Consider the following 27,099-nt stretch of genomic DNA (forward strand, 5'->3'; position numbering starts at 1 on the left):
CTTGTGTCTTCATTCCTTGTAATCTTAGTAATAGAACGAGGGAGTCAATGGTGGTGTCTAAAACCAGCGAAGTATCGTAGTGTTCTTCCCTGTGACCTTCTATCAAAGTAGATAAAATTTCGGTATAAATTTAGACATCTAAATGTATGTTACATTAATTGTTTTGTTTAAGATGAAGTTCTGTAAGCTGATTTCTAGTTAAGGAAATAAACTTTTTTTTAAAAAAAAATAAAAGACCAATAGTTTTATTTATTTAATACAATTAAAACTGTTGATTGAGTTGGGGAATTCAAGGCTGGTATTTCACTATTAAATATGCATCCTATCAGTTCACTTAGTAACAGAACAAAGCATGTTATTTGTATTATTAGTTTAACAATGACTTATGAATCAAAGTTGCAAAAAGTTGCTGAAAAATTTAATGGATTAACATTAAAAAATAATTAATTAAATTAAAAATAAATTATAAATTAAATTAAATTATGTCAGATAAAAGTAACAGTTAAGATTTAAATTAACTTCAAAATTATATTAAAATTAAAAAATGACCATTTGCACTACTATACAAGGAGGATTGTCTTGATTCTTAGAAGTTAAATGTATTATTTAACAGACAAAATTAAGAGTATGGAAAAATTAATTAATTACAAGTCTGTTTATATTAACAAAAGAGAGTCTTTAAGATGAACATTACCATATTGTCTTCCCAGTATTTGGCCATGCATTTGTCACCCTCTTTCCATCTCCACTGTTTGCTGTCTGGTATATACTGGTTTGAAGGAGCTACTCCATCCGCAAATTGCTGAAAACCAGAGTAGTTGAATTTAGTAGCATCGGGAGTATAGGAATTTGGAACACTGGCGTCTTTGGACTCCCGTGAGTACATTTGGTGGGCTGGGACATTCCCATCTCTTCCACTACCGTGACCACTGGGCTTATTTGACTGGATATATTTTGCACCATATTCTTGACTTCCAACTCGGCCACTATCGAACTTGTTACTGCCGCGGAAGCTACTAGAAGCATCATAACTTGAGTTACCACTATGTTGAGGTCGGCCCCTCCCTGTATGGTTCCTCCCATCATCCCCATCCATTTGTTTCCACTTTTCGTGACCACCCCCTCCCCGATCCCCTTGATCTCTATTGTAATAATCACTTTGATGAGTCCGTCCATCTTTCTGGTTACGATTACTTCGGTCAGTGTCTCTGGTTTGATTTCGCGGTTGCCGTGAACCATCATTTGACCGTCCATGATAATGATCACCACTCACGGAGGCCCCATAATCTTCCCCGTTGTACCCTTCAGTCCGCGAATTGTAGTTGCCATAGTTCCTGTTGGAGTGATAATTATCACCCACCCAAGCCTGAGGACTGTTATGGTACGTATCATTAGTCCATGTTTGGAAGCTCTCATTCTGGTTGTGATAACCAACACTATTGGTCGCAGCATGCATTCTTTGGGCTTGTTGATTCTGAAATCTTGGAGGTTTCTGTGACGCACTGCCTCCATTCTGACGATTTCTATCTCCATCCTTATGATACGTATTCGAACGTTGTGACGAAGTGTCATTCCACACCATAGAATCCTGCCGAGAATTATTCGAGTAATTGCCACCGCTACGTGGATTCTGATAGGAGTCAGATCTAGAGCCCCGAACGTCGCTACTCCCTCGGTCAGTGTTTCTGTATCGCCTCTCTTCTGGCTTCCTTTCAGTCTCCTTTTCTGAAATAATAAAAAAGGCTTATTAGAATACTCACCACAGTATTACTGCAATACACAAAGAAAAACTGCATGTGCGAAATTTATGTACATTTTAAATCCATTCATTATTAAAAGAGAAACAGAATATTTGTTAAAGTCCAAACTGATCTTTCTTTAGTATGTACTAGTTGAAATGTCTGTTTTTCGCACGATAATAGATTTATGGAATATATTTGAAAGGTATTCTGAACCCCTTCTCCCTACTGATATGTATCTGAATCGAAAAGAAATTTAAAAACTAAGCTCGACCCAAGTCCCAATGATGTTCAAAAATGCATTTCAACCGAAAAAGTAATTATTGTTTGCAAAAAATTTACCCTACCCAACCTTAGAAGCGAAATTTCCGAGACGCTGGGGCATTTTCTTGCGCTGGATGTCCGCTTGTTTATGAAGAGGAGTTTATATATCAAGTTTCATCTCTCTATCATGATGGACTCATAAGATACACTAATTCTGACGTGGGCCTCAGGTGTTCTTATTACAGCGCTCACCTCTGCTGGGTGGAGTCTCTGGTTCAATCCTAGATCCGGCCAAGTTGCTTTTGTGATGGATAAACATTGTGTGAGAGTTTTCTCGAGTTTTCCCAGTTTTGTCCCACTTTTTTCATTTCATCATACCATCCATCACCGTCTCCTTTAGCCTTGGTAGATAACTGTAGGATATTAAACTTTAAAAAAAAAAAAAAAAACACTACTTTTGGTATACGTTTTAAACCCCTTCCCTCCCCCTTAAGAAACACATTTTAATGAAAGAATAAAAACCAACTCGAGGATAATACTAAACTTATTCAGAAACTAATTTCAAAGGTTTCAGCCTTTTCCCGTGATAGTGAGACAAACACTGGCTATTTCAATGTATCGAAAAAATATATAGAAATTTCCCCTCTCCCTGAGAAGAGAAGTTTTCGAAAACATTGGAACTCGATCTGCCTATTTCTAATGAGGAATTTATATACTCTAACTTCATCTTCCTAATTTGAGGAGCTAGTGAGAGATACTACTTTTGACAAATTTCACATCGTCTCCTCTCCCCTCTTAGGACATGCACTGACATAAAAACCCAATTAGGGACAGGTACCTCTACATTCAAAATATCATTTCAAACAGTTCACCTGTTTTTCCGTGATGCAATTACAAACAAGATCACTTTCTCCTTTATTTATGGAGACTTACTATTCTTGTTTTTACATTAAACATGTAGTATTCACAATATATTTACATTAATGATCTAGCAACATTTGTGATTTCAAATGTGTTGGTTTATAATTCACAAGATGATGATGAATTAATGATGATACAATTACTGTATAGCATCATAATATTTACTCAAAAGTACTCAAAACTCCCAAAGTTTCAAGATGAACGAATGAATGGTATGCACGGTTGGAGGAACGAAGCAATTCTTTGTAACAAACTAGGAAAAGAAGCTTCGCATTAACCATGTTTAAAATTCAAATAAACCATTACTTAAATATTGGAATAATCGATCCTTCGAAGTTATTCGAACAATTACAGTAATAATAAATTCAAATAATTTTATCACTAGCACAGCTGCCACAACAGTAACGTAATCGTCTTTATTATCCATAAACATTAGAAAGGTTAAGAAAATTACACAACATTGCCTTTAAAAAGAAATAAATCTCTGCAAGTACTTGCGGGACAACTAGCTTATCCTCAAAAGCAAGAGAACTTGATTTGAACACCTAAAGTTCCGCTTTCTATTAGTTTAGCTCCTTAAAGGACCGTCTACGAAGGTGGTTTGATAAATAACTGATTGATATTAAAAAAAAAAAAAAAATGTTGAGTTTTTTAACGTATTTATTTTTCGACATAATCCTTTCAAACTTCAACGCACTTGCCTTAACGTTTCTGCAACTTCGGTATTCCTTCGTGGAAATTAGTTTCTTCGAAGGTTTCAAAATGTTCATTTACTTCCTGCACAACTTCTTCACTTGACTCAAATTTTCGTCCTGTCAGCTAAGTTTTAAGTTTTGGGAATAGATGGTAATCCGAGAGAGAAAGAGAGAGAGAAAGAAAGAAAGAAAGAGAGAGAGAGCTGGTGAATAGATAAGATGCGGAAGCAAATCAAATCGCAGTTCGGCCAATTTTTGCTCACCGGACGGCTTTTTGTCTGCTTTGCACTGACCCAACGCGTCACCCATTTTGCGCAAAGTTTTTCATGTGCAAAATGATGTGAAGAGCTCAGTTGAAATGTTTGTGGCTTCTACTAACGCCCGCACTTTCACTGGTCTGTCGGCTAAAACGAAATCAAGGACTTCCTCAATAATTTCAGGTATTACAGACGATTTCAGGGTTCCTACTTTCTTGATGGAGTGAACAGATGCAATATTGTTTCATCAGCTGTCATCATTCGGTGAAAAAAAATTGTTCCTCTCCGCTGCGTAACAATGCAGAATATTCAGTGAGTCTCCATTCTGGTTGTCTTATAGTTGTCACCACTATTTTGACGGCTTACAAAATCTAAATTAAAATTAAAAATCAAAAAGGAAAAAGGGGCAGGACTTAAAATTTTTATTCATTATGTCTTTCCAACATTATATTTCTTGGACGATTGCAAACCCATTCTACTGCGTCGCAGAGTTCATACATATGACATTCTGGCACCAACTGGAGTTGATAATTTCTAAAAATGCACCACTTGAACAATAGTTCATTCTGCAAGGTTCGTGGGAAGAGGTATTGTTCCCTGACCTTCGTAGTGCATTTCAGGAAGGAACCTTGCACGTCAGCAAATTTGGAATAGTCCTATTACTAAGTGGGCATTTTCAGCCAATCACGAATGAATACTAAGCGCGGGGTTATGATGGCCGAACCGGCCAGCAGTAGTCCGCGTCGCTCCACTTTCCACCTCAGCACGTGAAACACGAAGCTCATGTGGATTAACTAGTAAAATTAATAGTTTGCAGCGGACATGTGAATTTACTGTTAGTGTACATGAATATACACTTGAACATTTGGTGACGAACGTTTAATAGGAATATTACATATGGAAGCTTACTCACTATAGTGACGAAGTGCTGAAGTTAGCTGTGTAATATCAATTTGTTTAAGTGCTGAATTATGCGTCAGATAAAGTAACACGTATGCTATCATTAGTACCCTGGAAAACTTCACAACGTTTGATATATCTATGTTCGAGAACATTAACTGAATGGTGCTTGGCATATCCCAGGAGGCTGCAGTCCCCACCATCAAGACGACATCGTAGCAGTGTGTTGTATTTTCCCCACACCCTGTCCAGCGGCATATAACAACCTTTGTTTCATAAGTATTAGCGAATAGTGAAATTATGCATAAAGGCTGTACAACAGTATTACTGTGAGTATGGCAACATTTTTAAGAAACAAAAGAGGCCACCTTATAAAAGCAATAGTAATTTAATGAGTTCCTAGCAAAATATTTATGAGAGCTCTTTGCTATAATTTGGTGCACCTTGATAGATTGTAATGTTATGACTACTTTGTAAATAGTTTGTGTAATTTTGCATGTCTTTTACTGGTTTAGAATTTTAATACAATATTCACATTATTACGTCATTGGGTATCACTTGTCAATACCAAAGATTTTATAGTTTATGTAATTTGTGTGATCTAACATACGCAGTAGTAACATACGTAATAATCATATGGTGATTATATCCAACTTATCGCGATTCCAGCTCCCGGTGGGTGAAATGTAATCATGATTTCGAAACCGGTTATTGTGATTAGCTGCAATATATTTATGTATTTGTTTTGAAGTGAGAGAGAGAGAGAGAGAGACAAAGATTTCTTTTTCGGATCGTTGGAAATTTGTTCGTTACACCGTGTTCGCTCCCGAAAAATACGAAGAGCCAAAATAGACGATTCCATGATTCTCGAATAGTGTCTATGGCACCTATTTCGAACACACTTTGCTATACTTATAGACATTAATCATAATGTTCTGCACAACAATATATGGTAGAGTTCAACTGATATTGAGCATGTGTTCTTCTGTCCAAGCAAATACACTGACCCACACGAGCACAGTTCACGTCAGGGTTGTCATTAATAATACAAATCCGTCCTTCTTTGAAGGCACGACATCATTTCCCTATATGTAGCCTTGAAATTGAGCCCTCTCCATACATTTCCCACAATCTGCCTATCAATGTCAGCAGGTGTAAAACCCACAGGAACCGACACACCGACCTCACTTCTACTCTTGTTTGCTTCTCGGATATACATGGTCAAACTCCGAAGTCCTCAAATTTGCACCAAGACAAACTTGTTATTAATCTGCAAATAAATTTTCGTTAAGATACGGTGAACAACAAGAAAATTATATGCTTTGTAATCTTTTTTCCGATCATCCCTCGTACTAATAACGGAAAATAAAGCGATCCTAAACATATATCTCATTTTATCTCTCCCCAAGCCACTACATCATTCTTTTCCTTCTTTCTTCCAGATTTCTTTCTTTTTGTAATGATAAAAATATCAGTTTAAGTTGTTAAGGTAATAATATGATTAAAAGTAATCACCGTTCTGAACAGGAAGCTTATCCTCTAGGAAATCGAAGAGAGAGAGACGACCAGATGGCTTTGAAGGAGCCCCTCCTTCCTCATCCTTATCTCCTTTCTTCTTATCACCTCCCTTTGGCTTTATCTCTTGCTTATTTCGAGGACCTTCTTCTTTTCTCTATTTAAAAAAAAAAAAAAATGAAAAATACCTCATCAATAAGAAAGGATCTGGCAAAGCAAATTTAACGATTCAAATATTCACTTAAAAAAAAAATCAATTTCTTATACGAGCAAGAAAGGAAAAAGGAAATACGCCAAGGAAAGAAAAATACTATAACATCGTAAAACTATACGAAAGTTGTGAAATTTTTAAGGATCTTCGCTAACTTCCATCCCACATTCTAAATTTTAGTAAAGAGAGCAAGTAGTATCTGCAAAAGTATTATGTATAAATTTGGATGTCCAATAATTATGGCATCAAACAGCTCACCTAAATTTCTGGTCTTCAAGAAAAGGTTCTGAAACGGTTGTTTATTTAAGAGCATTTTGTAGATACTACCTGACTCACTTTCTAAATTTTTCAATTCTTCATTGTCATTGGTTATTCACTGAAATGCTATGAAGTGGATGGTTGTTTCGCGAGTTCAACTCTCAATAGAACGCCAGTATAAATTACCAAAGAGTATTTCCATCTTCGAAGCCGAAGCTTTCGGGATAAAACATGCTGTACTTTTAATAAAACAATTAAGGATAAAGAAAGCATACATTTGTACTAATGCCTTAAGTGCAATATCTGCACTCAACCATCCCAAATGGACAACCACAATGTCATGGAATATTATGTTAATTAAAGCCTGCTACGATACTTTAAAAATTAAAATTATCGAATAACTTTATTTTTATACTAAAGAATATATTGGCATAAAATTTAATGAGTATTGGGATGACTTATCTCGGAAAGCAGTTACGTCAGGAATACAAACTAACACAAAACTACAATATCATAATTTTAAATATTTAATCAAGGATTATCATATTCAACAAATGTCATCATGGAAAAAGAAGAGCAAATCTGGTCCAGGTCAGAATTACTGGGACATTACGGAATGTCACACACGCTCAATTTCAACCATTATAGAATCCTGGTCAAGATCGAAGTCTATACTAATACTCAGATTACTATTACAGACTACCTTAACTCCTAGAAAATTATGGCAGATTAATCGTAAAGATTCAGGTATATGCTGGTATAGTAATACAACTGGAACCATTATCACTTGACATTTCAATGTGAATTATTTAACAAAAATCGAAATAAGCTTATGGAACAAATTGTCAAGTGTTTCCATACTTTTCCAGTCAATGTTAACTTGCTTTTAACACTAGAAGCGCCTTCGGGGTCATTTTAATCTTTTTCCAATTTCCTTTTACTTAACATACAATGGAATTCCTTATCATACTTATTTGAGGCATACAACGACTGTTTATTTTTATTATGCATGTCCACGTAAAATAATAAAATAAATAATATTTTCTTTCGCTGTTGAAAATGCTATACAGCACTTATAAATTGTTATACTAAGCAAGCAGTAAAATTTTTAGAAATAAGAAGCAAATAGTTTGGTAATTTTACGATTCAATTTTGTTACTTCAAGTAAAAATGAATGTATAGAGAAACAAACTTGTATTTATGATTTACCTTTCCCCCACCTTCATGCAGATTTACTTTAAACATCTACTACGATAATGACTACACTTTAAAAGCGTTTTCATACGATATTATTGCTCATATAATATCGTATTAGAGTTGAATTACTTTTAACGTCAAATAAAGTTTACACTACATCTAGCAATATATATACAAAGGGTATCTTTAAAAAAAAGTTCTGCATGAATCTGAAACTAACATTCGAAGTGAGAGCTAGATTTTAATGAAACACAATTTGTTATAGAGATTAAATTTTAAAATTTTGCTGTGTCTACACTGTTAAGTAATGAAATCACGTATATGTAAGTGACCATCTGATTTTAAGATGGCGTCGCTTCAAAAGGCGTATACATGTTACGTCATGTAAGACAAAACTGTATAACGACTCTATAGAAAAGCGTCGTCAACCTGGTCCGTCTGGTAAAATATAAGTTACGAAGCGATAATAACTTTTCTTTATGCAAGAATCAACTCAGATATTCAAAGATCATTAGTCTCACCTTTATTGCTTGATATGTCTTAAATATTCTTTTTAAGACCGTAAAATACATAAATTCACTTGACTAGGTCAACACATAACATGTACATAGCCACAACTATCCCATAATAATCTCTTACATATATTAAAAACATTCTTCTTTTCTGTTAATTTTAAAATGAACATTCTACTAAGTATATTACATATTTATGAGCACTTTTTGCCCACGGTACAGGTAAATATTATACAAACTAAAGTATTTCGTTATAGAAAATGTCGCCCGACAAAGGGACTGAATATAAAAGTCATGAGTAGGCTTGGCTTTTATATTCAAGAACCACTGGTCTGATTAGATTAATGTTCGTACATTACATATGTTCTTTATATTTTGATCACACCTCGTATATATCTTCATTACTTTTTGGTTAACCCTCATATATATATAAAATATTAGTTATTATCATTCACATAAATACATTTACAATAAATCTTTGATTTCATTAATATTTCTCTTTTATTACATTATTATTTATTCTTTATCATTAAAAACATCGTCGCTTAGAAATATAATTAACGAGGGTGAAACACAAATTATCAAGATTACTAGTTTCGATCATTATTACAAACGATGATGTGACAAATAATATTTATTCTTTTCGGGCGCATTGTATAACAAATAAGTTAGATGTTGCAATTGTAATGTATACATAGTAGCACTAAGATGTCATAAATAAAGAAGAATTTCATTCAAGGTAGTTATTGAATAATTGATTTTATAGAATGGATCTTATTCTTAACATAATCTTTGATAATTAAACACAAATCAATCTGATATAAAATAATTTTTGCCTTTAACTAATTATAAATTGAATTATGATTCTTCACATTAATAAGAAAGAATAAAAATTAAACATAACCTACGTTTGAATAATCAAATGGAAGTAAATAAATTTATTTTACAGAAACAAAAGACACCTTTTTGTTATTAAATAAACACATTTTTCATTATTATTGTTATTTTTCATTCTTATTTATTTGATCAAGAATGTTGGGTGCTACTAACTCTTTAACTAGATGCATTTCAAATATTTATAACCATCGTTTTCATTATTAATATTAACACAAACTTTAAAACGAAAATTCACAAGAATCTATAACCAACATGGGTTTAACCTAATTTCGTTAACGGTAATCATGTTACATTCGCACTGGCATATGAATCTAATAAAGTGCACTGTACCGCACAATCGTGATTAGGTTCTACATTAGGTTGTACATGTCTTGCATCGTGATTTGCATTTGGATACGAAGTACCATCTCGTGAACAATGATTATGTCTATACATAGGATTGGTAGCATCTCTAGGATTCCGACATGTATTTCTATTATTTTTGTGTCTACTTCGGTTGATTAGGTTAGGCGGATTCCCTACATAGCCTTGTCTATTTTGTTCATTTTGATTGCTAGAGTATACTCGTCTTAGGTTCGGTTCAGTATTATTCACACTTCGGATATCCAAATTCCGAACAGGGACCAAATGATCTGAAGTATTCTTATTTTTACCCATTCCTGGTTGTGTTAGATTCATAGCATGATATTGAGTTTCGTAGCATTGCACAAGCATTAATAAATGACTGAAACTCATACACTGGGTGGAAAATAAGATCTGCTGTAATTTAAATGGAAGCAAATTGCGAATCGATGCAATTATTCTTGATTCCGATTGCAAGGGATTAACAACCTTTAATTCATTATAGACATTTACAACAAACTCTACAATAGATTTGTGCAATCGAGGATTGAAATGTTGATTTCTAAGAGTGGCATCTCTGTTTGCCAGCAAAAAGTCATTTTCGTAATTCGCGATCAATGCCGCTTTAAATTCCTCATATGTACTAATGTGATCACGTATTGCCTTAAACCATAAGGAACAAGGTGGGAGTAATACATGGGGTATTAATTTCATGTATTGTGATCGGTCGATAGACATTATATTACATTCGTCTTGGAATTTCTCTAAGAAAGAACTAGCATTTTCATTGCACTTACCACTAAATTTACTCATGGCTTTGATTTCGCTCATCTTGACACTTAGCTTTACCTTTCTTTTCTCACTCCTTGTTCTTGTGGTGTGATTGTTCCGGTCCGTAACGTGCTGTGTCATGATACCATTTATATTTCGTTCATCAGTGATCTTCGGACAATTTTCCTCTAATATAATATCCTCCTCAGATTCCGGCGAAGGCGTATTTATATCCGGTGATTGGGGAAACTCGAAGCGATCACTGCCCAGATTATTGCGATAAATGGTGTCTCTAGCCTGTAACGTTTTAATTTCTTCCTGCATAGTAGCCAACTGGATCTTTTGATGTTTAACGGAAGATTCTATTAACGTTAAATCCTTTTTTATAGCACAGATTTCATGATTTTGATGATCGTGCTTTTCTTGACACTCATCGGCTAACCTTTTTAACTTCTCTTCAAACTGCGAGGATATGTCGTTCATCACCTGGACGATTGTTTGTTTCGTATCGTCTGATTTTAGTTCTATCCGTTCTATTCGTTTACTTAATTCTTCATACTGCTTGCTAGCTTCATTAAATTTCAGTTCTATCTTCTTTTCCATGGTCTGGTTAGCTTCATAGAACTTCAGTTCTATCTTCTGTTCCATGGTCTGGTTAGCTTCATAGAACTTCTGTTCCATGGTCTTGTTAGCTTCGTTGAATTTCAATTCTATCTTCTGTTCTATGGTCTGGTTAGCTTCATAGAACTTCTGTTCTATCTTCTGTTCCATGGTCTGGTTAGCTTCATAGAACTTCTGTTCCATGTTTGTGTTAGATTCATTGAGCTTCTGTTCTATGGTTTGTTTTATCTCGGTCGTCATTTGCATAAGTTGTCGCTGCACAGCTAACAAAAGTCGATCCTCAGATGACAAACTTGGTGTTGCACTACTTTCACCTTGATTACTGGTATTTGATTCCTGTTGCACAATTTCACTATCCATTTTTCTTATGATGATCTTACCGCTTCGTAATACGGTTAAGTTCGTATTCATAAATGGTAATATCCAAGTAAATTCAGCCCTACTTTCCTTCTTCGGGAACTGAATTTTCAAAAGTCCCGGGTTTGGTAAACCAAATTTTTATAACGACTCTATAGAAAAGCGTCGTCAACCTGGTCCGTCTGGTAAAATATAAGTTACGAAGCGATAATAACTTTTCTTTATGCAAGAATCAACTCAGATATTCAAAGATCATTAGTCTCACCTTTATTGCTTGATATGTCTTAAATATTCTTTTTAAGACCGTAAAATACATAAATTCACTTGACTAGGTCAACACATAACATGTACATAGCCACAACTATCCCATAATAATCTCTTACATATATTAAAAACATTCTTCTTTTCTGTTAATTTTAAAATGAACATTCTACTAAGTATATTACATATTTATGAGCACTTTTTGCCCACGGTACAGGTAAATATTATACAAACTAAAGTATTTCGTTATAACTGTTTTAAGACAGTTCCAAACAACTGTAGCAGAATTGCCATGTAATAGAAGACTCAGAATAAGTGACGAGGTGGTGAAGGCGATGCAAAATAGAGTGAACTGGAAATCTCAGAGGCTAGACATCATTAATGATGTTCACTTTCAGCAAAATAGTGTCCCTCTCCACCCTCAACCGATTACGGCGCCCCAAGCTCTTGACTATCTTGGATTCCTTCGGCCCTTATACTCTGGATTCGATCATGAAATATATTCACTCATGCAAACATACTTAGTAAATTCTAAATTCGCTAACAGAATACGAATTTTTAAGATCTTAGGAGAGGGATTTTGAAATATATTATATATATATATATATATATATATATATATATATATAATTATGCCCATTCAAAGCAATCTGCATGAACAAAATATAAAGTCGCTTGTAGAATATAATGTTTTTAACTGAGCATATATGTTCTGCGAATTATATATTTACATTTACGTAGGCGTATCAATAAATTCCAGGACGGTGCTTATAACATGCAAACCACTTGCAGTTTACGAATTTCCCACTAGGATGTGTTGCGGTGGTGTCTTGTGAGCCAGTGTGCCGAGTAGCGTGGTTTGAAGTGGAAGCGTTTGAATGTTGCACGTGTTTTCGTATGTGTGTTGCATTAGCCGTCTGCGATTTTTCTTATCTCGGCGGTATGGCAGAAGTTGAAGAACAAAGTGTGTGCATCAAATTCTGTGTGGCATTGGGTAAAACGGGAAGTGAAACTTATGAAATGTTGAAACACGCGTTTGGTAATTCGTGCATGAGCCGTAGCCGAACATTTGAGTGGTTTGGACGTTTCAAGAAAGGCAAAACATTGACTGCTGCTGATGATCGATCGGGTAGATCGTGCAGCAACAACCCCTTCAAAAGTGGAAGAAGTGAGGGCGGCTGCGAACAAAGATCGACGACATACAATACACGATATTTGTGCGGAGGTTGGAATTGGGTATGGAACTTTTCACCGAATTCTCACTGAACAGTTGAACATGCATCACATTGCAGCGAAGTTCGTGCCGAGAGTGTTGACCCAAGATCAAAAAGACTGTCGAGTACAGATTTGTGAGGAACTGAAGGAAGCTGTGAAAAACGATTCCACGCTCCTTGTCAACGTCATTCCAGACGATGAGAGCATCGTTTATACTTACCCAGAAACTAAACTGCAGTCTTCTCAATGAAAGAGTCCTGGGTCTCCAAGAAAAGAAAAGAAAAAGAAAGGAAAAAAAAAAAGCACACATGGAAAGAAGCAAATTGAAGACGATGCTCATTTGTTTCTTTGACCAAGAGGGGATCGTACACCGGGAATTTGTCCTACATGGAAGCATGGTCAATGCAGACTTCTACTGTGATGTCCTAAGAATGTTGCGTGAAAATATGCGTCGCAAAAGGCCACAGAAATGGCATAACGGTAACCTCATTTCCACCACGACAATGCACCTGCACACCGGTCCTTTAAAGTGGCGCAGTTTTTGGCTAAGAACAACATGACAGTGGGTCTCCATCCCTCATACTCACCTGACCTGGTCCCCTGTGACTTTTTTCTTTTCCCCAAGCTGAACTTCGGATAAAGGAGCGAAGATTCGACACCATTACAGAAATTCAAGAAGAATCGCAGCGTGTACCTGACACTATTAAAAAGACTTCCAGAAATGATTCCAAGCATGGCAGAAACGCTGGGACCGCTGTATTAATGCAAAAAGGGAGTACTTTGAAGGTGATGGAGGAATTTAACTTCAAAGGTAAGAAACTTTCATTTTACAGATTCATTCGTGGAACTTTTGGAGACACCCTTGTATTATTTCCTCACAGACTTAAACTGAAGCAGAATGCAATTTTTCGCAAACTATTTAAGACTAAATGGTTCTGAAGGTTAATTCCGTAGCCTATAAAAAACCCACAAAATGTAAAGAAAATCTCCAAATAATTCGTTGTACCTGTAAACGTAAGGACGAAAACTAGTTTCTATATAGAGAAAACTGTCCTTAAAAATATACTGGGCAGTAATCAATTCCTAGTCATAAAAGCTAGTCAGTACTGAATATATATGCAGTACCCTCAGTGTCTCCGTTCGGGATTTTAGAACTGGATTTCTGTTGATATTTCAGGCCAGCACTAATAGCTTAGTGATCATTCACTTTGTGGCCGGTAAAATGTTATTACATTTAACCAATTACAGAAAGTGTGAAGGTCACGTAGTCACTGCGAATAAAATAACACGATATACAAATTTCAAAAATACGTGAAACGACAAATGACACAATTGTTACTAGTTATCCTAACCAGACACAACACATTTTTCCTCAATGTCATTAGAAATTTTTCGAAGCTCCTTGTAGCAACGAAGATACAGAAATGGTTGTCTGAAGTATTAGCAAAATGTATATAAAAGCCGAGATAAAACAGGTATGCCTAATATTATTATAATTAAAACCTACGAAAGTTTTTGTGGTAGACATATTAAATTCAAGATTGTTTTCTTAAATAATAATCTCGACTTTTTTTTTTAACTCATACCTGTAAACTACGAAGCGCTTTCTCAACATTGTTTCTATTCTGACGAAGGGCATATTCGGCTTGTACCACTGAGTAACCCATGTCAACTATTTGCTGCACATTATAATCAAGCATCTGAAAATGAAAATATCCATCAGTTTCGTTATACGGTATGAAAAAAATTTTAAAAATAATTTACTAGAACATTTTTAAAAATTTTTTGCTCAAGTGACGAAAATTTCCTCAATTTTACTGTTGTTTCTCGCATTTACTTCATCTCTTCCAAGATACAGTAACGTGATATATTTCATGTTATTGAGGCACTTATTAAGTAGTATTCAAGAATTCTTAACAGTGTAATTGAAGGGTAAGGGGAAAAAACAAGGAATGTCCATGTATGAGATTTTTCAGGTGCTTTGTCCTATCTGTTGGTGACTCTTGGTAATATTTGACAGTATATGCCATGCATGCGTAGATGTAGAAATGTTCATGTAAAATGGGCAAAAGATTTAACTAACTCTATTCTTCTTACGCGGTTTTCAATATTAAAACGCTGTTTTCTCAAAAATGCAGTTTTGTGACATTCCTTCTTTTTTTCCCTTACCCTTCAATTGTTATTACGTGTACCAGAGAATTACCTCACTTTACTGAACTTTCAATTAGGGATTACTTGAATCAATATTTATTTTGATCTTTATAATTACTTTTCTGCGGAAGAATTGTAAACAAAACAATAATAAAAATTAAAACAACATCGTAAATCTTCTTGCAGACTTTCTACTTTCGAAGTCCTGAATCAGGGTAGTCAGCTTTGAAAGTCCTGTAATTCCGAACTTTTCTCAGCGTATCATTTGAAAGGTTAATCATTTGCAGTATTAATTTCTTTACATGTGGTAACAAAAGGGGACACTTTTTGTCGCACTATTATGAACACTTTGTACGATGTGCAAGTAGTAAATTTCTTGAGCTTTACAAGTAATCAAAATGCCACTCATTCTAGCTTTGGAACTTCTTGTATAAAATAACAGACAAATTCTGACCAAAGCATATATTAACCAATAAATAATAGCGTTACAGTTTCGGCAAATTAACTTTGCCTTCATCAGACACATTATCTAATGTGTCTGATGAAGGCAAAGTTAATTTGCCGAAACTGTAACGCTATTATTTATTGGTTAATATATGCTTTGGTCAGAATTTGTCTGTTATTTTATACAAGTAATCAACAAACCAGGTCCTTGTGCGTATGCGCTGGGTTCGATCCTCTTTGGAAGTGAATATGGTTCCGGTCCAACTTATGCTGCTGAGTGATCTGGAACTCCAAACAAATAAAACCTTAATTTTTGAGGGGGAATCTTTGGTTTTCAATTTCCTAATTGAATGTATGCTAGGATAAACTGAAAACAATAGTAAAAAAAAAAAAAAAAAATGTTAACATGCATATGGAAACAAATATCAGGTTTTGCGGAAGTATTCGAAAATGCTTTACAACCACTTTCTTCTTTTCAAAATAAGATTAATCCACTACTTATTTTGCTAGGGAATATTTACGTAAATACGCACAAAGAAAAACGAATACGAATTACTGAATTAAAGACATTTTGCGACGTTGGAGAAATACACAGAAATTAGAAAGTCCTTCACGGAAAACCTGTTGGGAATTTCAGTACGTTCCAAGTCGCTTGCAGTACCTAGTATCTCGGTAATGTGGGATACTAATTAAACTACTTCATATGATACGAAAACTGCTTCACTTATTACAAAATATCACTATTTCTGGTATGTCTTATTGGGACGTAAAACTCAAACATTTCATTTGAATCAAGAGAACTCAATTAGTTTCAATTTTTTAGTTACCTTCGTTCCTAAGCATTGATTCAAGATGAACTTCTGTCTTATTGAGATATAATGAAATAATATATAACTTCTGCAACATATTTTGATAAAACTGAATAATACACAGATGTTTACAAAACCTACACCCCAAATACGTTATCCGAAATTACCTGTTTATTTCCTCCACCAAACACCTTCTTACTTCCAACTTTAGCTGCCTCAGCTATAGCATCTTTCCTTTGCGCTTCAAACTCAGCGTTTTCCTTGTTTTCTTTGCTTCCAGCATTCAGCGACTATAAGAAGAGAAATAAGAATGTGAATAAAGTTTTCCATGCCTTTACTACATGCATACAGAATAAAACTGCAAACACAACTTTGTGCCTCTGTTTTTCTAGTACAAGATGCAACCGTCTCTCCATCTTCTAGATGTACCTGGAGGTCTTGTAATTAAAGGGTTTCCATATTCCCCGAGAAAAGTTTTGTCTTTTTTAAATTCTACTGTAAATTTCATCTTTGGGTCAATCTTATTTAGCGCTATACCTCTTCAGTATTTAAAGGTTGTAAAATTATTTTCTGGGTTGTACATCGCACGCTGAAGTCTATAAGGTTAGATACGAGTTTGACAATTCTTATATATATAAGTATGACAAAACGAAACATCAATGCTAGGGTTAAAGAACACATTACAAACTGTAAGGGTGTAGTGCTGCTGTGTCAGCTTATCACTTACATACCACTAAGCATAATATCAAAGTGTAAGAGCTCCAAGAACGTTGTCACTGATAGAAAGAAATATACTGAAACTAATTAGAGCAAAAAATCCTGATGAACAGAGATAAAAAGAAATTAACACAAACAACGTGATATATTGATAACGTTTATTAATACTATTTTACATACAATTTAAAATTACATTAAAAACTGTCAATTAGTGTCTTAATTCATATAAATTTTTTTCTCAATTGATTTTGGATCAACTGGAAGAAAAAAATTAAAAGGAAGTTGGCTACGCTATACATACAGTATAATGAACAAATCTAGTTCTTTAATTGTATTAGTAGTATTAACTTTTAATTGTGTATTTATAGCTTATAACTGAGTGAATTTATTAATGCAGCACAAATATTGTAACATGAATAGTGTTATGTATGTATTGAAAACTACTGAAACTGAACCTTGTCGAAGGAAATCCTTTGTCAATAATATAATGAGCAAGGTGTGAATGCATATGATGTAAATGTGAACCTTCAATTCTAACAAACGTTAGTTGCACTTTAATAAATAGGAAGACTGGTTGCTATTTTTTGCAAGATGTAGAAAAACAGCATATTTCTTAAAACTTATCCACAAGCCCCGAGGGAAGACGTTCGTTCAGCACATGAAATAACTGGTTGTTGATAATGTATCAACATATTTGGTACACTTGAGACCTAAGAAATTTATATATATGTATATAAAAGTCTCTGTGCCCTGCTTCAAATTGCAATAAAAGATTTTACTTACCACCGGTAAGCTGACTGAAATTATGGGAAAATTGTACTTTACCTTAAAATTCCTATCCTGAGGATTTGAACGGAGTATTTTCTGACCAAATGGTATCCATGGAGGTGGACCACCTTCTTCACCTACTCTTCCACGAGTGTGTTTTGCCAAAGTCTGTAAAAAAAAATGTATGATCATAAATACAATTCACGATATTATAAAAGCAGCAATATTCTCTTAAGTAAAATGAAATCTATCAAAGGTAAAGCAACTTAATCTAATTAAAAACCATTACCAATCTTATATTCTAATTTCTCTTGATTAAATGTATGCAATTAACTCTTACAGCACGAATTATACAAAAAACGATTTCTTACCGGAATTTGAGTTTCCATTGCAAAACAAACGTCATAGGTCAGTTATGTAAGACAAGAAAAGATGTAACATAACTGAGTCAATCATGTTATAAAGTGCACATTGAATAAAGAAAATACGTTACTTCGGAACAAAGGTTTGCAAATGATGACTAGTATCGACCGGAAGACTCACACGCTGAGTTAAGTAGAAAATTTCAACCCAAAAAATGGCACCTAGAATCCCTACTAGCATCTTCCAGTGGTGCACTAATGATAAAAGGACGAACTGCGTGGGCTGATCGTCACCGCCCATGATCAGGACAAGATCTCCTCGCCAAACATCTCCAGAAAATATTACGTTTAGCTTTTTCTGAAGTCATGATCCTCATTTCCGAGGCCAAAGCGTTACTCTTTAAAGCAACGTACATATTGGCTCACCAGCCCATGGAATTACGTACTAGGTGTCATTTACAACTGATCACTGCTAATATAATGCGAGATTTCTTTCCTCAGATGCAAAAACTCAGGAGTTGGAAGAGTTACTATAACAGATAACTCAGCCATCATCGGACTAGCAAAGTAAGAAGGAAAAAGAACTAATCGCAATGAAGAGTAAATATTTATTATATTACAGATTCTGGAGTGACAAGACCAATACTAGATTTCTCTAAACATATATATATATATATATAATAAGGAATAACGTGTCGTAGATGGATAATAATGCTAATCATGTAAAAAAAAAAAAAAAAAAAAAAAAAGTTCGTGATTGACGCTTATGCTCATACAAAAGTCAAAGAGAAGAGGAAATAAAAATTCTTTTGAAGAGATTAGACAGTTTAATAAAGTAAGAATAATATGCAGACTATCATGGAACAATTCAACGCTAAAATCTAGGAGTCAAATGAAAAATCACTTTGAAACAGGATTGGCAAAAACCTTTTTTTTTTTTTTTTTTTTTTTTTTTTTTTTTTTTTTTTTTTAAATAATTTGCTCTATGTATTTATATAACATATGGACAGAAATAAGTTTGTTTCGTCTTGGAGTTATTATGCAGAAACGGGGTTATGATGGAAGGGGCCACATAGGCTTAGAGCGGAATCCAAACTGCTCTGCCGACTCACTCACGAAGGACTCCTGATAAAAATACTGATCTTCACATACTTGCCAATATAATTGTCAAGCGTCATTTTAGAAGAACAAAAAGATAAACAAAAGCACAAGTGAAACCATTATACAGAATCATTTATAAATCGGGAAACTCCCGCTTTAACCACCGGAAAAGTCCTGTTTTACTTTAAATGGAAAGCATTAACGAGAAAATCCCGTTATTGTTTGGAATGTAAAATTTTAAGGTCAACGTATCATAATCAGTACGCTAAAACTGAGATATTAAATTACAAATTTCGTTTATAGATATCATTCAATTAAATTAAAACTGAAAGTCCAATCCAAGCTAATGTTGAAAGTTACATAGGCAGAATTTTGCCAATTTCTATCAATATATTTAAGCAAACTTTTCTTCTTTATAAAATAACAGACGTTCAGGCAAGCAGAAATATACAATTTGGTTTCGTTTCGAATGTTGAGGCTTAACATTCTTATGTAGTACCCAGGTTATCAAGAAGATATCCGCTTAAATTGACATTCGAACCGCTACTTGGTTTACACTTGAAAGAAGGGTTGCGGTTCGATGGAGAATGAAAATGGAATGTCTTGATTAAAATATGAAAAGGAGATAAAACTAATGCAGACAGTTTGGTATGTGGAAACGTCACCACGAAGCTCACAAGATTTAAAGCATTTTTCGTTCTTTTTTTGGTTTAAACCAGTTATTATTATTATTATTATTATTATTATTTAGAAAAACAGCTGGTTAACCCTTTGGGGATCTTATCGTACATTTTGTACGATACGCATTTTTCATGGTACATTGCGTTATTTCTCTTCTATTTGAGTTTTTTCGTCCGGTTTTTTTTAAGTCCAGATACATTGTAAAAGACATTACGTATGGTTTCAGACCGTCCTGCGTCCAGACATAGGAGGTGATGATGTCATAATTTTGAAATAGAAATTTTCCCTTATGAAGCCTATGTTCATTATTTTTTGGCGGGCTTATTTTTTAACGTAGAAGATTGAAATTTTGTACAAACATTCAGTCCACCGAGTAGTATTTACCAGATTTTTTGTTACGATGTCAGTGCTAAAACAGGGGGGGGGGGAACCAGAGGGGCAAAAAGGTGAAAAAAGGGATATTTTTACCCCCAAAATCCGGTTTCTCGTCATTTTCCCGCCTCACATACATGATGGGGACACGTGAGTCATACCGTCTGAAAGGCAGTTCCATTCTGAAGAGAATGACGGTCGAATTATTATTCTACGGTAATTAGGGACGTCTCAGTGAATTTTTTTCAATATACTTCTGTATAGGGTAACATGGGGAATTTTCTGATATTTTTTTTTTTTTTTGGCGGGATTATTTTGGCACCTAGAAGATTGAAATTGTGCACAAACATTCAGTCCACCGAGTATCATTTAACAATTTTTTTTTTCAGATTTCTGCGTTAAAACAGGGGGAGTCCAGAGGGGCTAAAAGTTGAAAAAAGGGAAATTTAGACCAAAAAAATCCCTTTTTTCTGGAATTTCCCACCTTAGATACATGATTGAGACATGTGAATGGTACCGCCTGAAAGGCAGTTCTATTCAGAAGAGAATATGGGCGACACATGTCCCTAGGGTAATTAGGGATGTCTCAGGAATTTTTTTCCCTGAGATCATAGTGTTTTGTGGTAATTTGGGGCATTGTGGGAATTTTTGATAAAATTTCTCCCGCCCTTACTATTCAAGATAGAAACTTGAAATTTGGCACATACATTCAGTATACCAAGTACTATTTATCAGATTTTTTTAGATGGCTACGGTCGAACAGAAGATATATGATTGAGTGAAGGCTGCCATGCCCTTACCAGACTCAATACAGAAGTGACCATCGAATGGTAAGGCAAAGCATAGCCTAAAGCCGGCAGCACATTGAGTTGAGTTGATTTTGAGTTTAACGTCCTTTTCAGCAGCGAGGCTATATGAGACGGGACCTACTGATTAACGTGGAATCCGAACCACATGAGCTCCCGCCGGGAATCGAACCCGGGTTTCCCACGCCAAAGGCACGTACACTAACCGCTTAGCCACGAAGGAGCTCCCCCGGCAGCACATTGATCAGAGGCTGGACAGCCAAGCCGAGTCAGAGGGAGGCAGCAAAGGATGCAAAGAGAGTCTTCAGTCCCCTGACGGTATCTCAATCAACACTGGAGAGGCACATGCTCGGCTGAATACATGGTACGAGGCTTTATTGCATTGCTTACAATATTATACCTCAGCTCGGCTAGTATATACCAGCTTATACTATTAATATATACCAGCTGGCAGTATTATACCAGTATTTAAACCTTCAGATTCAAATCTGAGAGTTTAAATAATTATTTATACATATAAACAGCTTTAAATTTGGATTCTGGCAACATTGATAAAATCTGGCTATCTACCTTTGATGTATTTTGGTTCTGGCAACAGTGACGCAGCATAGACGACACGCTTCTTTCAAACTCAACTTCCTTTTTTTTTTCACTATACTCTGCTCGTTCTTTTTTCTTATCCTTTTCATATTTGTTACTTTACCACTGAAGACATAACTAGCCTATTGTTCCGATATGTCTGGAAAATATTCAGTTTTCCCACGGGAGGATATATGTTGACAAATAACCAATGTTTTGTTAATTTAACAATAAAAAGAATTCCTCTTTAGCACAGAATTTACAGAATACATTTTTCAGCTCAAATGAAGTTCAGCCGCCAGTAATATAGTGCAACATCCCGGTAAATAATTTGGAAGATGTTCTTTTGGTGACATCCCTAACTCTCATACGATGTGCACATAATAGTGAATAATACGGTCAACTGACTAAAAAATATCGGAATAATATGAATCACGCAAACCAGTAACAAGTCTTGTTTGGTATCAACATACTGTGTTTCACGCACCCTTTCTCCTTACCCTTAAATTCAACCAAGATATTTCAGTTGCTAAACAACAATTTAAATTTCTAAACCAAGCAAAACTGACTACTTATAAACTTAGAAGCCCTTTCCTTTGAGGAACTGATTTTAGTGAAGTTTTTAAAAGGTGAAACTTAATAGTTTCTATAAATTATGCATTTATATACGCAGTGTCGGTAGAACTATGCATTAACGTCCCAAATATGCATTGTATGCACCACAAAACTTCATTATTTTAACTGCGAAATGGATGCAACGGCAAACTTTTAAGTAGTGGTGGGCACAAAAACCGGTTTTTCGGTTTTTGGGAAAACCGAAACCTGTTTTGGAAAATTATTTAAAAAAACGGTTTTTCACCGGATCCGGTTTCGGTTTTCTTCAAAACCGGTTCAGGTTTTTTTTTTTTCCAAAATTGGTTCTATTTCTGACCAGAATAGCGTTTAGGTCACCGATTCCATTTCCACAGAAATAGTTTTATGTGACTTCCAAAGGTTTTCACCGAAACCGGTTTCGGTTAAAAACCGAGCCGGTTTTGGAGAAAACCGGAATGTCGGTTTCCGGATTTTTCTAGAAACCGGTTTTTATAAAAATTGGTTTTGCCCATCCCTACTTTTACAGGGTGTCTACTAAAATTCTAAAATGAAATTTCGTAACTTTTTCGTGACCTTTTCTTTACCAAACCATAAAATAAGTAACACTTTCAAGAGCAAATTTGGGTGCGAACTGGGTTGAATTTTCATGCATGTGATAGAAGCGTGCTTTGCTTGCGATTTGATAGCGTCTAAAGCCGACCATAGACATTTTTGGTGGTGAATTTGGACGTTTTATAAAACATAATATTCCAGTCTATACGTATATTTGCACACATGAAAAAAATCGTGACCTAAAAGCTAAATTTCGTGACTTTTTCTTGACTTTCATGACCGTTTTCTGATTTCGTGACTTTTTCATGACTTTCGTGACCGATAGACACTCTGTTTCAAGACATCATATCGATATCACATTAGAGAAAAAACATGCATATATGCAAAAATCAGAAGTTTAACTATTACTGTTGTAGATTATTCCGATTTGTGATACTGTAGTGTCCTTAGTTTGTAACACTGAATAATAATCGCGGTGTTATAAGTTCTTATTTAACACGTAAATCTGAAATATGTAATATACTGCAATTTGAAATAATACAACTGTGTTGAGTTGACAACACTGTTAACATTTTCAGCCCCAACCCTTTTTAAGTAAAATTCATCCCGGGACCAGACTACAGTTTGCTATAAACACTGTCAGCCCATGTGTATCTATTTGATACACAGTTAGGTTTTCCTGGTGGACCACGTGTATCTTATTTCCTCACGTACATTGGCTGTGTTTTAAAGCCTGTGTATATGCCAGGCTCACAGATATAATTTGAATAAATGCTTCTTTTGAAAGCTCTGGACCCTGGAAAAGAACTGTTGCCTTGGGTCATGAAATTTCCAACAGATGGTAGTACAGGTGGCAGACTTCTGATAACACTATTTGCTCCGCTATTGTTGCACTGAACGTAGGTGTGTGTGCATGTTCTTTTGCTTGTTTCGTGGACATGGAGGCAGATGAGATTAGGGCAGCTTTAATTGATTTTAGCGATGAAAGCAGCAGTGAACCAAGTATTATACGTAAACGAAGTGATTCAGATGATCCTACTGTACGTTGGTCTGATATATATTATGATAGTGAAAGTGACAGTGAGAGTAAAAGTGGAAATGGCGACAATGAATGTGTCTCAGAAGCAACACAAGAACGTCAGTCTATGCATACTCCAGATGATGTCAATATGGATGGATCAAAGGAAGCTGCTAAAGGTGTCAATAAAGCAGGACATAATATGTTTGTGTGTTGAAAAGATGTTTCTGGTGACGTGAATGCTTTTGATGTGACTTCTGGACATGATTCTATTGTAGAGATATTGGATTTCCCTCATATTATTATTGTTCACCGACTGACATAGTACGTTTTAGGGAACAATTGGTTCTTCATTTGTTATTCCAACCACAAGAAGTTGTTACAGCAGCTTCACCTAGGATTCCTCATCGTCTGACAGAAACTGCTAAAAAGGGAAGGTGTTCTTGTTATGCACAATTGTTACAGCAACACGACAGAGCGTATGCATCAAGAAAGGCACATCAAGTACGCATGCAGTGCCGTGCGTGTCCTGCATTCAACTTTATGTGTATGGATTGCTTTTTCCAAAAGCATACATCACTGAGCAAAGAAAAAGAATTGTAAACTGTTGTATGTTGCTTCTTTACATTGCATTCAGTGGCAATAAAAACCGCCAATAATTATTCAGCGTAAATGTTGCGTACAGTTGACTTAACATATGGAAATTGAGACTTTTCCTGAAATTCACGGTGAATTGTTGGGGTTTTGATTGCATGTGAATGAATGCACAATAAAATCGCCACTGAGTTGCTAACAGTGTAATAATAGAGACACTGAGTGATAAAAAATTAGTGTTTATTTTGTTTCAAAGACTCTTTACATCTTCGTTCAAACAGACATTTTCAGTATGTGTATCGTCTGTTTATTATAGTTTTATAGAACGAATATACTGTAAGAACCAATGAATGTCTATAAAATTGCATTTCAGTTTCTTTTGTAGCGAAATCTAACAAACTAACCCGTCTAGTTAGGGTTACCTAAATAAGAAGTTGTTCAATATATGTATGTTTCAATTTCTTTTTAGTATTTTCAGGATGATTTCTTTATGCCTTTAAAAATGCGACAACATTGTTGCATAGAGATATTATCAGCATCAGATAAATTGAATAAAACTACACCGTATAATATCAGTACATTGGTTTCGTGCGTGAGTAGATTTGATACACATGGTCTGAGTAAAAGATTTTCAGTTCATAATATTCTTTTTTTCTACCACGGGACTTCGTGTATCCATATGGCACACAGCATGTAATTGGTTCTGATGCGAGGCAGACCCATTGCAAATGCATCCGGAAGTAGTTTTTTACACGCCTAGGCTGGTTTCATAGCAAAACGTAGTCTGGTCCCGGGATATATTTTACTCAAATAGGCTTGGGGCTTCACAACCAATGTACGTGAGGAAATAAGATACACGTGGTCCATCAGTAAACCTTCACTGTGTATCAAAAAGATACACATGGGGCTGAAAGTGTTAATCGGTCAATGTCCCCCTGTCAATATTTGCATGAAACAGCGTTTCTTATCTATTACTTTAAAAGTTACAAAATGACGTTAAGATAAATAGCACACCCTATACATAATTATAAAAAATACCGAATCATTTATTTTTCAATTGGTGCACGGGGTCCCCAGTAAGAGAGCACTGAATGCATTACTATGATTCGGATTCCACATCTACGTCTCATATAGCCTCAGTGTTGAAAAGGGACGCTACACTTCAATGAACAAACGAAAACTCTTTTAGCCTTCCCCCATTACATTTTTCTGTTGCACTTGTCTTGATAAAGAATCACTCAAATTTGAAAGCCATAAAAAGCCGTTTACAGGAATTATTCAAGAAAGTATTTACTATTTTATAAACGCTTCTATATCTGTATGTTAAGAGTTTTACTTTAGTTACTTGAAGAACGTAACGAACACTTACTGAAATTTACCCACTTATTTGCACACTTCCTAAGGACATATATTTATGAATAATCAACTGCAAAATATACATACATACAAGTGTACTTGTATAATATCGTTCTTCATAATTTTAATTGGTGGACATATATTAACATTAGCTACTAAACTGGTTTAATCAACAGGTTCTATATGCAATACGTTGTGTTTGTTGTGTGGAAAGCTGTTATTTGTTGAGATGTACCGAAAAAATAAATTGTGCTTACAAGCTTGCTAGCCAGGAATACTGGACATTTAAAGTCTGTTCTATGCATTTATATTTATTTATTTACTTTTTTTCAAATTTGTAAGTTTGACAAGCTGCCAGAAGACCAATTAGTCCTTGAAATATATCGCAGATGATTACTCACAAATATTTGGCCTCAGAGAGCATAGAGGTAAGTGTTGAAATATATAGTTTTATTCTAGTTACACATAAGCTTTTCCTTACCCGATTAAGTTCCCATTTTTCAACAAGTGCAGTGACTTTGCCACCTAATACTTCTATATGGAAGGGCTGCAGTAATAAGATTCCATGTGCTAAAGGAATTGTCTCATTCTTCAACTTCAGTTTTGTACCCGGAGGTGTATTCAAACTAGAAAAAAGATCAAAATCATATCATGTCATAAAATATTATCACTAACTCACATTGAAAGCATCATATTACGCTTTTCCTTAGGCATTTCTTTTCCGTCAATATGGAACGCTGTATAGGTGACGGATTTCACAAGAAAATTAAGCAACTGTACAACAGATTTCTTGTTTAATGTTCTGCCCGGGGCCAGGTTCTAGACCACTTACCATAATAGCTAGGTGGGACCTCTGAGCCATACCACGGCCTAGTTGCATTTTCCCCCGAGAATCAAAAAATGTATAAGGATAAATGAAAATCAATGAGCTGATATGAAGACATAAGCTGAAAATTTGGATCAGGCATACAACTTACAACACAAGCGTCAGGAAGGCAAGCCAAACATATGAACACGATCCACCAAAAAGTATCACGACTACATTCACGAAACAAAATTTATTAGATATATATGTGCAATGGGTTAAAATCTTTCAAAATAATGATTCTTTTGCATCAATACACCGTTTCCAGCCCATCTACCACGCTCAGTATACTTCCTGCAAGTCTCCATCCGAAATCTAATTCAGGCACTCTGCTGAAGCTGTTTGCACTCTTTCCACCGTTCCGTAATGGTGTCCTTTCAGGCTCCGTTTCATCAGA

The 27,099-nt window shown here is 35.1% G+C and overlaps 1 protein-coding gene across 1 annotated transcript in view; it reads right to left on the bottom strand.

Annotated features, from left to right (window-relative positions):
• Positions 1 to 27,099, bottom strand: part of Tdrd3 (Tudor domain containing 3) — a 64,164-nt gene that overhangs the window by 15,221 nt on the left and 21,844 nt on the right. The window contains exons 5-10 of the mRNA XM_081751720.1: positions 26,319 to 26,463; positions 17,880 to 17,990; positions 16,505 to 16,627; positions 14,520 to 14,633; positions 6,292 to 6,448; positions 695 to 1,725 (exon numbers count right to left, since the gene is read on the bottom strand). Coding sequence (XP_081607846.1) covers positions 695 to 1,725; positions 6,292 to 6,448; positions 14,520 to 14,633; positions 16,505 to 16,627; positions 17,880 to 17,990; positions 26,319 to 26,463 — 1,681 coding nt within the window. The remainder of the gene's footprint in view (positions 1 to 694; positions 1,726 to 6,291; positions 6,449 to 14,519; positions 14,634 to 16,504; positions 16,628 to 17,879; positions 17,991 to 26,318; positions 26,464 to 27,099) is intronic.

The sequence above is a fragment of the Thermobia domestica genome, chromosome 3 (genome assembly GCF_964235325.1).
Source record: "Thermobia domestica chromosome 3, izTheDome1.hap1.1, whole genome shotgun sequence".
NCBI lineage: Eukaryota > Metazoa > Arthropoda > Insecta > Zygentoma > Lepismatidae > Thermobia > Thermobia domestica.